This window comes from Canis lupus, chromosome 7, assembly GCF_003254725.2.
Source record: "Canis lupus dingo isolate Sandy chromosome 7, ASM325472v2, whole genome shotgun sequence".
In the NCBI taxonomy this organism is placed as follows: Eukaryota; Metazoa; Chordata; class Mammalia; order Carnivora; family Canidae; genus Canis; species Canis lupus.
In genome coordinates, this window is record NC_064249.1 from 41,847,553 (window position 1) to 41,861,710 (window position 14,158).

At 37.2% G+C, this 14,158-nt stretch overlaps 1 protein-coding gene across 5 annotated transcripts in view; it reads left to right on the forward strand.

Annotated features, from left to right (window-relative positions):
• The window catches only part of ASH1L (ASH1 like histone lysine methyltransferase), a 181,961-nt gene that overhangs the window by 141,393 nt on the left and 26,410 nt on the right, over nucleotides 1-14,158 (forward strand). For all 5 annotated transcript variants that reach the window (XM_035719088.2, XM_035719090.2, XM_035719091.2 and 2 more), the window contains 5 exons: nucleotides 3,065-3,138; nucleotides 4,626-4,671; nucleotides 4,785-4,893; nucleotides 10,684-10,890; nucleotides 11,019-11,165. In XM_035719088.2, coding sequence (XP_035574981.2) covers nucleotides 3,065-3,138; nucleotides 4,626-4,671; nucleotides 4,785-4,893; nucleotides 10,684-10,890; nucleotides 11,019-11,165 — 583 coding nt within the window. The remainder of the gene's footprint in view (nucleotides 1-3,064; nucleotides 3,139-4,625; nucleotides 4,672-4,784; nucleotides 4,894-10,683; nucleotides 10,891-11,018; nucleotides 11,166-14,158) is intronic.

Here is a 14,158-nt window from a genome sequence, read left to right on the forward strand (position 1 = left end):
GACCTCACAATCCTGTGATCATGATTTGAGCCAAAATCAAGAGTCCTTTGCTCAACCAACTGAGCCACGCAGAGTCTTTTTTCATATACTTGCATAACCCAGCCCCTCCTCAAGAACAGCATCCCCAACCAGAAAGTGCCCCCATGCCCTTTCCAAGGCCATCCCCACGACCTTTAATGTTTTAAAGTATTTTTGTTTAAATAAGCCCATGTTGTATTTTCTTTTTGCAACTTGAAGAGTGTTTCCATTTGAGTAAATATATACCTTATTTTATTTCATTAACTCCATATCTTATTATTTGAATATACCAAAGTTTGCTTACCTTTGATAAACTTTCCTGTTCCTACTTTTTCATTGCAGACTTTGTAGTTACACATTCAGCTTTGCTTCTCTATCAAGTAGACTCTAGTCTTCTACCAGCTGTTACCCCCAAATCTTGTTATATTACCTAACTCCACAACTTCTTTCTTCCACAATATACCTATAATCCATGCTACCGTATCCTCACATTTGTCAAATAAAAATTCATTACACATTAACAAAGCTATTAACATAAATAGCTTTTTTTTTTTTTTTTTTTTTTTTTTAAGAAATAACTTTTCCAAGGAAAAATTTCATGAGAAGGGCGCCTGACTGGTTTAGTTGGCTGAGCCCTCGACTCAGGTCGTGGTCCCAGAGTCTTGGGATTGAGCCCCACATTGGGCTTTCTGCACCATGGGGAGCCATCTTCCCTCTCTCCCTCTGCCTGCCACTCCCCCTACTTGTATTCTCCTTCTCTTTCCCTCTCTCTCTTTTTTTTTTTTGTAAAGATTTTGTTTTATTTACTCATGAGAGATATATAGAGAGAGAGAGGCAGAGGCAGAGACACAGACAGAGGGAGAAGCAGGCTCCATGCAGGGAGCCTGATGTGGGACTTGATCCCGGGACTCCAGGATCACACTGTGGGCTGCAGGCGGCGCTAAACCGCTGCGCCACCGGGGCTGCCCATCTCTCTCTCTCTCTTTCTCTCTCTCTCTCTCTCTCTCAAATAAATCTTTTTTAAAAAAAAACATTTCATGAGAAAAGTGGATTTATTTTACATTTTTTACAAATCCCTTGGGTGTCTGGCTTAATAGAAGACAACTGGATTTTCTAATCTACTTTTTCATTCAATTCATTTTGATGTTACTTTGGTTTAAATACATGAAGAAATCTGTCCTTATACAGGTAATAAGTTATAAAAGATAAGAATGTTTTAATAATTTCAGATAATTCTTCTTTGACACACGACCAAAAATATAAATGTAATAGTTCCTTGAAGGTGAGTTGTATCGTAGATTATGAAATCAGTTAACTTTTCGGGGAACCCTGGGTGGCTCAGCGGTTTAGCGTCTGCCTTTGGCCCAGGGCGCAATCCTGGGGTCCCGGGATCGAGTCCCGCGTCGGGCTCCCAGCATGGAGCCTGCTTCTGTCTCTGCCTCTCTCTCTCTCTCTCTCTCTCTATCATAAATAAAAATAAATAAATCTTTTAAAAAAATAAATCAATTAACTTTTTATATTCTGTTACTTTAAAATCCATTGATCTCTGTTGGAATTTTAATGTGTTGAATTTTTTTTTAATCCATGTGTGATTTTATCACTTCATGCATTGGTCATTAAGAAATTCTGATTCACTGAATTGTATTGCTCTTCCATTTGCTATGTGCATTCACAACTGTTCACATTTAATAAATGTAATCTTTCCACTTATTTCATGAGGAAAATTTAAGTATTGGAAAACTAAAGATTCTCATGGTAGTGGACACAGGTTTTCCAGAATTCCAGTGTTCACTTCAAATTTTATGAGAGGAAACAGATACTTTCAATTTTTTCTTAAAGTAACAAGCTCACTTCACTTGTTTCCCCTTCCTAAGTCTGAATAACCATAGCTTGTCAGTTACTCTTTCAAGGATGAATGGTATTCTGTGGCAGAAACTAGTCCAGCTCACTGTTATATCTGCATTTGTGTATTTCCTAGATGCAGCCACTAAGGATGCAGCACAAGTGTTTTATGCATACTTACATTTGTGCCATGCAGAATATTAAGATTTTTGGCTTGTATGTCAAAATTTAATACAATTTTTATAACTTAAAAATTAAGAATGCTTTAATTTTTAATGCTTTTATGTGCTGCCATGGTTCATTTCCATTAGTTTCATTCATCTAGTACAGTTTTCTGCCACCTGCCTTGATTCATATTAAGATGCCAGCAGTTTTACCCACCATTGCCTTTTACATGGTTAGTATAAACGTCAGCATAGTGAAAATGGCATATAAATAGCATCTTAGGTAGTATTAGTATAGTAGCAGATATATAGTACTTAGTAGTATTAAGACAGTCTTTACCCTTTGGATCTCCTAGGATTAGCAGAACATTTAACAACTGCTGGTCTAGAGACAATGATAGGATGAATACCCAGATAACAAGAAGTTTAGCTTCCTGTGAGAAATGAGTCACCTAAAGATCAGAAAGGTCAGAGAGTAAGGAAATCTAAGCAGTCTTTTTAGGGTAGAAAGGGGCTTTTGACTTTTACTAATAGGACTGTTTCAAAAGAGGGGGGGGGAAATATTAAGAGATCATAAATTTGAATGTAAATACTCTTGAGTTATTTAAATTCAAGAACTCTTATTCTAGAAAACTGTTAGACTTTCCATTTTTACAGACAGCTTTAGATTATAATAATGTAGGAAAACAAATGTCAGATACTCTAGTTAATAATTTTAATAATCAAAAAAAAAAAAAAAAAAAAAAATAATTTTAATAATCATTCTCAGTTTTTAATTGGCTTCACAATGACCTGTGTATGTTTTGGTGGTAAGTTTGCTATATTAGTTGTTTTATATTGGCTACTATTAAAACAATATCTTTAGCATTTACCCCCTGGAGTGTGGATGGGAAAGAGTAGCTAAAATTAACTGGTGATGGAAAACTGCATAAAATTAAAAATTAAATCTTTATTTTTCTAGTCAGTGCCTATTAGATCTTGTGGCTGTTTGACCCTTTGTATGAATAGATAGTGAAATTGATAGTATTTTTTTGTTTCAGGAAAGTATCTAAGGCAAAAGAGAATTGACTTCCAGCTTCCCTATGACATCCTTTGGCAGTGGAAACATAATCAGGTACAAGGAATCTATCTTACCAGTTTTCATTCTGAAGGGTGGGTGAGGGGAATGCAAGTCTCTCTCTGCCTCCTTGTTATGCCCTGTGCTCCCTGTGAAGGTTAGAGACTAAGAAATGAATTTGCATCCGTATCTAATGTGATCTATTTGCCTTTACTCGTGTTTCAGAATAGCAGTGAGTTCCTGCTTCCCTAGGCAACCCTCTGTTATTAGTCTAGACTCTTATTCTGGTAGCAGAGATCTGTTTCTAAGAATCCTCTTTGATGCAGGTCCCAGGAGAATTTAGATGTACTGCCAGCAGCACTAAGAAATTCCAGGCTTTATTTTTGTTGGCTCCTTCCCATCAGTTCGGAATTTATTTTTCACATACAAAGGAGATTCTTCTATCAAAGGAAACGGAAAATGTTTAACACTCAAGTACTTCTAAAAGATCTTTAAATATATTGGGAAGTAAAAAATAGGAAGGTGCTGTTTTTCCTGTTACTTCCCTAATTGAAAAGTTTCCCCCAGTAATTTTGGTAGTTAGCTATAGCCCCAGTCCCCATGTTAAGAACAAGCATGTCATGCAAATGAGGTAAGTAGGCTCCTGACCTTTGCCAAAATTCCACCAGAATTCAATTTTGGAAGGCCAAAAGCAGTCGACATCCCCCCTCTGCATTCTCTTCTCTGGTGGCCTCTCTTGAATTCTGAGAGGATCAGTATGTTAGATATCTGTCTCAGAGTTCATGACCATGAAGGAGACAGTTCTCTGGCCCTGCTGAAAAATGGGGGGGGGGGGGGGAGGTTCTAATTGGTTAATACACCTTCAATTAGACCACGGTGCTTCTTTTGTTTATGCTGTTTATTCTGGTAAAACACTGGCCAGGTGATCACCTCTCTTCTAATACATTGGGTTTTTTTGTTTTTTTCTTTCCTTTTTTTTTGAATGCATTCTTAATTGCAGAATGAGAGCTTCCTTTCCTGCCTTCCCTCTCCCCTTTATTCACTAAATTAATTGCCTTAATTAAAATGTGAAATGTGTTTTTCTAGAATACCTACCCTGAAAAGGCTAGGTGCTCATCTTTTTAATTTTGTATACTACCCAGACCATTTCAACAAGCCCTATGCAAGTTTTCCTTTCTTCCCAAACAGGCAAGTTGAGTCTTGATATATTCAAAAAGAATAGCTTCATTCTGCAGCGTGATTTTCATTTAAGTCTGTCTCCAATATGCATGTGATTGAGAATGCATTCTTATGAAGCTATTTCACGTTTCTTTGTTGTAGAATCTGTTTCTCTCGCACCCTGATCTAGTAAGTTACTTTTTATTTCAGGGTAAAAAGTGATCACACCAAGATTTTCCCTAGAATGTATCCAACCCAGAAAATCTTACAAATATTCACATATGAGCAGAACACGTGGATAATTTCTTGTATTTTTAGTGATTGATGCTGCTGTCTGGCATTTGAAGTTAAATGCTATATCAAGATTTTTCTTTCTTTTCTTCTAGCTATACAAAAAGCCAGATGTCCCACTATATAAAAAAATCCGTTCAAGTGAGTAACTTAGGAGCTATATTTTCTGCCTTCAGACCATCAGTGTTCTTGGCCTAGCACTTAAAAAATTATCCTCTATGTTCACAAATTATTCTTTGCTATCTTCTCTCAAGACGTCTACGTGGATGTCAAACCCCTTTCTGGTTACGAGGCCACCACCTGTAACTGTAAGAAGCCAGAGGATGACACCGGGAAGGGCTGTGTGGATGACTGCCTCAATAGGTACTGTACTAACCTGACTTCTCTGAAAGCACAAGCTTTAGGATAGATGACGCTTCATTTGGAGGGAAAAGTTAAATAAGCTCTTTGGTTTCATCTCATGGAATTGCACAAAGCTATATAAAACCTAATTGTTGGGCTATCCTAATCTACTTGGGCCATTAATGGCAAAATACCATAGCCCTGGTGGCTTAAACAGCAGAAATTTATTTCTTAACGTTCTGGAGTCTGGAAGTTCAAGGTCAAGATGCAAGTATTTAATGTTTGGTGAGGACCCATGTCCTGGCTTATAGACAGCCACTTTCTCCCATGTGCTCCTGGGTCTTCCCCTAGTGTGTGCTTGTGGAGAAAGAGCTCTCTGTTCCTCTTCCTGTAGGGACACTAATTCCATCATGTGGTTCCTACCTTTATTCCCTAATGTAAGCCAAATGACCTCCCAAAGGCTCTACCTCCAATAATCATTATACTGGTGGCTACGGCTTCAGCTGTTAATTTTAGGGAGACACAAGCATGTAGCCCATCACATGGGCTAGAGTAACAAAAAAAGAATGAAATTTAAAGTCTTACCATACCCAGGTTTAAGTCCTCTTACTACTTAGGAGACCTGAGGAAAGTCATTTAACCCCTCTAATAAAAGTAGTACCTTCTTTATGGGGGGCCAGGAGTGAGATTTTATGAGACAATGTTCATAAAGTATTCACCATAGTCACCACAGTTTAGAAACTTTCTTATATCTCCGTACATGGTAGCCATGATGAAGGATTAAGGTAGGATGGTGGCAGTGAGAAAGAAGAAAGGCATGATATATTCTGAAGGAAAACTAGGTTGGTTATGCTTATCCTTAGCATAAGCACATAGATGCACATATGCTGACTGGGTCAGTGATGCTGATGAGAGTTGGTCATGCTGTTAGAAAATGAAAGTATGGAGTTTGATTGGTTTGGAGATCAAAACTGTGATTTTAAGTTGGGGCAAAAAAGAGCCAATGAACTTTACATCAGTACTTCCTTTCCTAGATAATTTTCCTGGCCAAAGACTACTGCTTCCCCAGTCTCTCTAGTCAACTGTCCTATGGGCTCAGGGAATCTATGTTTTAGTATCTCCAGCGTTAACATGCCAGCTTCTAAATTCTGTCTTATAACACCATTGTTAATTCACATCTTATACATACATACATACGATTTTAGGAGTCATAGCTGCTGGCCTAGTCTGTGTTGTGCACTGACTTTTTTTCTTCACTCACAGATGTTTTTTATATATACTTTTTTTCTTGTTAGGTCTTTTTTTTCTTTGTGTGTGTGTGTGTGTGTGTGTGTGTGTGTGTGTGTATGTGTATACATACATATATGTGTATGTATGGGGGGCCAGGAGTGAGATTTTATGAGACAATTTATACCCATTTGCTCACACCACATATGTGTATATATATACACACACACACACACACTTTTATGTATTAGTGTGGTCCACAAGCTCACCATTTTTAGGAGTTCTCTTATCTTCCATAGGTTGGTATGCCCTCATCCGCCAACCTCCTGTGACTCATCATTCAAATTATTTCAGTGTTATGCTATTAAAAATAGCACTACTGTAAAACTGTGTGGATTCCTTTTTTTTTTTTTTTAATCCTTAGGGTGTGCTCTCAGAAGAAGAATTACCTGTACAAACTATATGAACATTTATATATTTCTTACTGTGTATTATCCAGTAGCTCTCATAAAATAATGAGTTAATTTGGGTTATAACCACCAGGATCTGAATATACTCGCTTCCCCATAGTTCTACGTCATTTAGGTATTCACATCTAACTTTATTTTTGGTGCTTTGATACTTCACTGGCTTAATGTTTGGCAATATCATATGTCTTTAAAATTCTTTGTTTGCATTCCTTTTTATGCTAACATTGCTATTTTTTATATGTTTTATTGTCAGTGGAATTGCCGTAATATAGCTACTATCGCATTGGTTAGTTCTCTTTTTCGCATTAGTCTAGTAAGATAGGTAATAGTTTGATATTTTAGAAATGAAAGATCCTGGACTTAGGATAGTAAATTGTTCTGTATTACATATATAACACTTAAGTGATAGAATTTGGACCCTCATGTGTTTGATTCGAAAGTCACTCATGTTCTTTCCACGCTATACACTGTTATGTAAGTCAATATTAGTCTTTTAATAACATAGAATTGAAATCTGAATATTTACCTTTACATAATTATATTGATTGTCTTGTATCATCTTTGTTAGTATGAGTTTCACATTTGTGCTTTCCATTGTGTTGCCTTTCTTTAAAAAAAAAACTCAAATACAGTGCCACCAACTTTATATCATGAGAATATGAACTGTATATATTCATGCATCTAATGAATGAGATGATAAATGCATAAATACCTAAGAAAAATTAAAATATTATTATCCAATGGGTACTTCCGTATATATTTAAAAGTAACCCACATAATTTAGTTAAATAGAGCCACTTAAAATGTCTTTCTTGTCTTTGTATTCAAGGTTTTGTAAATATTTGTGAGAAAAACTCGAATTGAATTGAATCTATAAGATTCAATTTTATGTCTATGTAAGGCTCATGTAGCCCAATGAAAACTGAATTCAGGACTATTTTTAAAAACAAGTAATAGAGGGGATCCCTGGGTGGCTCGGCGGTTTTAGTTTCTGCCTTTAGCCCAGGGCGTGCTTCTAGAATCCCGGGATCGAGTCCCGCATTGGGCTTCCTGCATGGAGCCTACTTCTCCCTCTGCCTGTGTCTCTGCCTCTGTCTGTGTGTGTCTCTCATGAATAAATAAATAAAATCTTCAAAAAAAAAAACTAGTAATCATTTTTATGAATAATATTTTTTAAACATGTCCTCTCTTCTAAACAATTTCTGAGAATGATCAGTGTTATTTATAAATTCTATAAGCTCTTCTCAAGTTAATATTTGTTTCTGTATACCATCGATATCAATCCCATTACTGCTTCAGAATAGTTCACATTGCCACTTTGCCTAGAGCAGACATTTCAGGCTGCTTTTTTACTCTATACCCATTTGCTCACACCACATACAGAGCCCACTTTCTTAGTTCTCCACAACAAACATGTTACATATAACAAAGCCAAATATTTAGAGGAGATAAGAGTACATTTCTGGGTAAGCCTTGTAATGCCACCAGAAGTGATAACTCTCGTTCACAGGCTGCAAATTGAATATCAGCGTCCTTGGATAACTCCCCATTAGATCCTGTCTGTGCTCCTTTGTTGAGTATCATTCACTTCCGCTTGCCCAGTGAGAATTTCCAGGAGCCTTCACTTTTGCTGTAGAAGAGCAGTAGACCTTCAAATCCTCGGTCCCAAAAAAGTAGAGAGGATCCTCTTCCCTGCCTCCAAGGCTTACTCCTTCCTTACGTGGCATGATTTATAGTGGGAATATTTTTCAAATAAGAACCTGTCTCCACTCCCAAGGGGTGACCTGACCTCCATAGCTAGTTAGGTCACACTAGTACATTTGCCAGCAACTATTTAACATTAAATCTCACCATGCGAGGGAAAGAGCTTTCCTATGTAGGTCTATATTTAGAAGGGGAAGATTCTCTAGTCTTAAAATGAATGGTATTATATGGCTAAAAATAATGGCAGTTTATGCGGTAAATCAGCAACTTCACATCTTAGTGTACAGCACCTACTTTCAGATTTTGATAAGTTTACAGTTTTGTTTCTCAGATACAATGACTAGAAACATGTTTTACTTTTTACATAAAGGGCTTATCTTGATCATTGAAATGAATGGAATATATTTCAATGCCTTCAACTCTAGAAATGTCTAATGAGTGTTCTCTGGCAGAAAAATTTTTTAATTTTAAAATCTTTCATCTCAGCACTCTGTTATACTTTAGTTCTCTTATCCACATAAATTTTATTGTTTTATGTGTTTTGAGATATGATGAAAATTCAGGTGTAATATTCAAGGAAGAGGTGGTTACAGTTGCAACTATGAACATGAATGAGCCATTTTTTTTCCTTTTTTTTTAATTTAGATTCAATTAAATTTTTTTGAAAGATTTTATTTATTTATTCATTAGAGACGCAGAGAGAGGCAGAGACATAGGGGTGAAGCAGGCTCCATGCAGGAAGCGCGATGCAGACTCAATCCCAGGACCCCAGGATCATGCCCTGAGCCAAACCACTGTGCCACCCAGGCGTCTCTAAATTCAGTTAATTAACATACAGTGTGTTATTAGTTTCGGAGGTAGAGTTCAGTGATTCATCAGTCTTGTATTATATTCAGTGCTCATTACATTACATGGCCTCCGTAATGCTTATCACCCAGTTAACCCCATCCCCCCACCTGCTATGAATGAGACTTATAAGGATAAGAGGAACAGGAATGTGCCATGGAAGGTATAGAGGAGAAAAAAGGATGTTTGTTTTATGTTTTTTTTTTAAGGACTCATTATTGAAAAGGTGGAAAATCCATTATCATAAAAGATCAAGAGGGAGAACATTTTCAGGAGAGGTGTTCAGTAGTATTTATGCAGCAAAGAATTTATTAAAAGAAAGAATAAAGGTGGTAAATTTGACAGTAACACAATGTCTTTCTCACAAGTTAAACTGATTGTCTTAAGTTGAATAATCTAGTGGGTATGTTCTTTCTCTGCTTATTCCTTATTTATGTGACACTATGTGTTTTGTCCTGGATGGTTATTTGAAGAATGTCTATGAGAGTACTTTATACTATAAAATGTTAAATCCTTTCTTTACAAGTTTTGTAAGTTATGTGTGTCTATACATACATATATAAACATATATATGTATATGTATATATACTGAACATGATTAAAACAAGGGAGGGTCAAGAATATAATGGTGCCCTTACTGGGATTCTAAACCATAGGCCAAAACTAAATGGCTTCTGTGAAAGATCCAGAAATGTAAAAAAAAGAAAGGAGAAGACATGTTCAAAACAACTTTACTATGTTGAGAATTTTTTGCTTGTTAATTTACTAGAGGTTATAGATTCTAGTATAAAAACTAGAAATGTTATTTCCAATATGGAAATGTCATTTACACTAATGAAATATAAAATTGTTATAAAACAACAATATTGGAAATGTACTGAACTATATACTTAAAAATATTTACAGTTTAAAGTTTATGTGTGATTTTACTACAATTTGAAAAGGAAAAAAAAGATCTGTAAATTCCCATGAGCTGCTTCAAAACAAGAATGCCATGTAACCTTCAAATTATTAATTCCTCTGTGGGTCGTGGTTTTATCTTTTTTGTGGGGGGTGTAGTTTTATTGTAGTTTAAATTTTTTTTTAACTTACGAGTTCTATCTTCTTTTTTTTTTTCAAAGATTTTATTTATTTATTCATGAGAGACATAAGGAGAGAGAGAAGCAGAGACACAGGCAGAGGAAGAAGCAGGCTCCATGTGGGGAGCCGGATGTGGGACTTGATCCCAGGTCTCCAGGATCACAGCCTGGTCTGAAGGCAGTGCTAAACTGCTGAGCCACCCAGGCTGCCCTGTAGTTTAATTCTTAGAACAAAGCTAAATATGATAGTGTTTACTCAAGATGCTTAGTGGACCATTAGCTTAATAATTATTCAGTGTTTGTAACTTGACTTTGAAATTTTCGGTATTATTAAGTGCTGAAGTTGTTTACTCTTTGTCCTTATGAACCTTGTTAACCAATCCAACCTTGTTAATTTATTGTATTCATTTTAAAAGTTCCTGTAAAACAAATATGGATTCATGAAGGCATATATATTGACATACAGTTATCTCTTTTCTTTCTAGAATGATCTTTGCTGAGTGTTCCCCTAACACTTGCCCCTGTGGTGAGCAGTGCTGTAACCAGAGGATACAGAGGCATGAGTGGGTGCAGTGTCTAGAACGATTTCGAGCTGAGGAAAAAGGTTGGGGAATCAGAACCAAAGAACCCCTAAAAGCTGGGCAGTTCATCATTGAATACCTAGGGGAGGTTGTCAGCGAACAGGAGTTCAGGTACAGTGATGAATAATGATACTCCAGTAAAATGGCAAAGGTACCAAATTAGAATGGAGAATGGAAGATTTCAGATTTACTTTCAACTTAATCACTAACTGACTTTCAATTCTTCTTCTCCTCTTTAGGAACAGAATGATTGAGCAGTATCATAATCACAGTGACCACTATTGCCTGAACCTGGATAGTGGGATGGTGATTGACAGTTATCGGATGGGTAATGAGGCCCGATTCATCAACCACAGCTGTGACCCAAACTGTGAAATGCAGAAATGGTAAGGAAGCAGGGGAGGGTGAATCCACGAATCCAAGACAGCAGAAGGCATTGAGGGTCAAAGAGATGAGTCTTCCCTCAGTGCCAGTCAGCTTACACAAGCAATTCAGGCAATTCCCTGTTGTACCATACCTCCAGAGAGATACTACTGCTATTTTTTCACTTCATCATAACTATTCCCAGAAAAATACAATATATATAATAATGGTAATACCAAATACTTACCGACTGCTTACTGTGTGCCAGGCACTGTGTTACATGGTTCTTCTCCTGTTAGGTTACTCAGCATATTTATTACATGCCCACTGGATTTGTTAGCAATGAGAAACAAAAATAAGTAAAATAGAAAAGACTCTAACTGTAAAAAATTACATCTAAAAAATAATTCAGGGCAGCCCGGGTGGCTTAGTGGTTTAGCGCCGCCTTCAGACCAGGCTGTAATCCTGGAGATATGGGATCAAGTCCTGCGTCAGGCTCCCTGCTCAGTAGAAAGTGCTTCTTCCCCTACCCCTCCCTATTGCATGCACACTATCTCATGTGCTGTCTCTCACCCTCTCAAAGATCTTTAAAAAACAAGAATAAAATCTTAAAAAAAAAAAAAAGTATAGGACTTAAACTCTCCAGTCAAGTGACAGAATGGAATTCAACATCCAGGGGATCCCTGGGTGGTGCAGCGGTTTAGCGCCTGCCTTTGGCCCAGGGCGCAATCCCAGAGACCCGGGATCGAGTCCCACATTGGGCTCCCGGTGCATGGAGCCTGCTTCTCCCTCTGCCTGTCTCTCTCTCTCTCTCTCTCTCTCTCTCTCTCTCTCTCTCTCTCTCTCTCTCCCCCCCCCGTGACTATCATAAATAAATAAATTTAAAAAAAAAAAAAGGAATTCAACATCCCTTTACAATAAAGACTAAACAAAGTGGGTATAAGGGGACATACCTCAAATAGTAAAGGCCATATAAAACAAGACCACAGCCAACATCTTACTCAATGGTGAAAGTCTGAAAGCTTTTACTCTTAAAATCAGGAAAAGGCAACTCCCACCACTTTTATTCAACATAGTACTAGAACTATTAGCCAGAGCAATTAGGCAAGAAAAAGAAATAAAATATAACCTAATTGGAGAAGAAGTAGAACCGTCTCCATTGCAGAGGACATGACTTTATACATAGGAAACCCTAAACACTCTCCCAGTTGTTAGAACTGATAAATGAAGTCAGTTAACTGGTTTTAGAATACAAAATCAAAATATAAAACTCAGTTACATTTCCATACTCTTAATAATGAACTATCAGAGAAATTAAGGGGAAAAAAAATCCCATTTGCAAAACAGCATGGAAAATAAAATACCTAAGAGTAAGTTTAATCGAAGATGTGAAAGGCATGTACATTGAAAATGCTAATTTGTTAATGAAAATAATTGAAGAAGGCTCAAGTAAATGAATGACGACATATGCTCATGGAATGGAAGAATTAATATTGTTAAAACAACCATACTGCCTAAAGCAGTCTACAAATTCAATGTAATAAAAATCAAAATTTCAGTGGCCAATTTCAGAGAAATTGACCAAAGGATCCTCAGACCTCCAAATAGTGAAAGCAATTGCAAAAGAAGAAGAAAGGTAAAGGCATCTCACGTCCTGATTTCAAATTATATTGTGAAACTATAGTAATCAAAGCAGTATAGTATTGGCTTAAAAATGACGGGGGATCCCTGGGTGGCTCAGCAGTTTAGCGCCTGCCTTTGGCCCAGGGCGCAATCCTGGAGTCTCGGGATCGAGTCCCACGTCAGGCTCCCGGCATGGAGCCTGCTTCTCCCTCCTCCTGTGTCTCTGCCTCTCTCTCTCTCTCTCTATGTCTATCATAAATAAATAAAAAATCTTTTAAAAAAAATGACACAAATAGAATAGAGAGCTCAGAAATAAACCCATGCTTGTATGATCAATTAATTTATATCAAAGGAGCCGTTAATACATAGTAAGGAACACGCAGTCTATTCAATAAATTGTGTTGGGAAAACTGGACAACCACACAAAAAAGAATGAAACTGGACCCCAGTTTCATAGCATACACAAAAATCAAGCCAAGATGTTTTAAACACTTGAAGGTAGCACCTGAAATCTTAATATTCCTAGAAGGAACCATAGGGAGTAAGCTGTAAGCTCCTTGACATCAGTCTTAGTGAGGATTTTTGGGGTTTAACACCAAAAGCAAAGAGCAACGAAAGTAGAACTAAGCAAGTGGATTATATCAAACTACAACTTTTCTATAAAGCAAAGGAAACCGTCAACAAAATAAAACGGGAATCCTCAAATGGGAGAAAATATTTGCAATTCATATATCTGATAAGTGGTAATACATAAAATATATAAAGAACCACAACTTGGAGATCCCTGGGTGGCGCAGTGGTTTAGCGCCTGCCTTTGGCCCAGGGCGTGATCCTGGAGGCCCGGGATCAAATCCCACGTCGGGCTCCCGGTGCATGGAGCCTGCTTCTCCCTCTCCCTGTGTCTCTGCCTCTCTCTCTCTCTCTCTGTGTGACTATCATAAATAAATAAAAATTAAAAAAAAAAAAAAAGAACCACAACTCAGTGGCAACAAAGCAGTCCAGTTTTTAAAAACGGGCAAATGATCTGAATGGACATCTTTCTGTAGAAGTCATGCAGATGGCCAACAGGTACATGAAAAGGGGCTCAACATCACTTAATCATCAGAGATATGCAAACTGAAACCACAGTGAAATAACACCTCACACCTGTTGAAATGGCTTTCATCAAAAAGACAACACAAATGTTGGTGAGGAAGAGGAGAAAAACGAACGCTTGTGCACTGTTAAGAATGTAACTTGGTGCACCCACTATGGAACAGTGTGGAGTTTCCTCACAAAAATAAACTCATGGGCACCAGACTGACTCAGTAAACGAAGCATGCAACTCTCGATCTCAGGGTCATAAGGAGCCTGTTTAAAAAAAAAAAAAAAAAAACAAATAGAGCTACCTCTG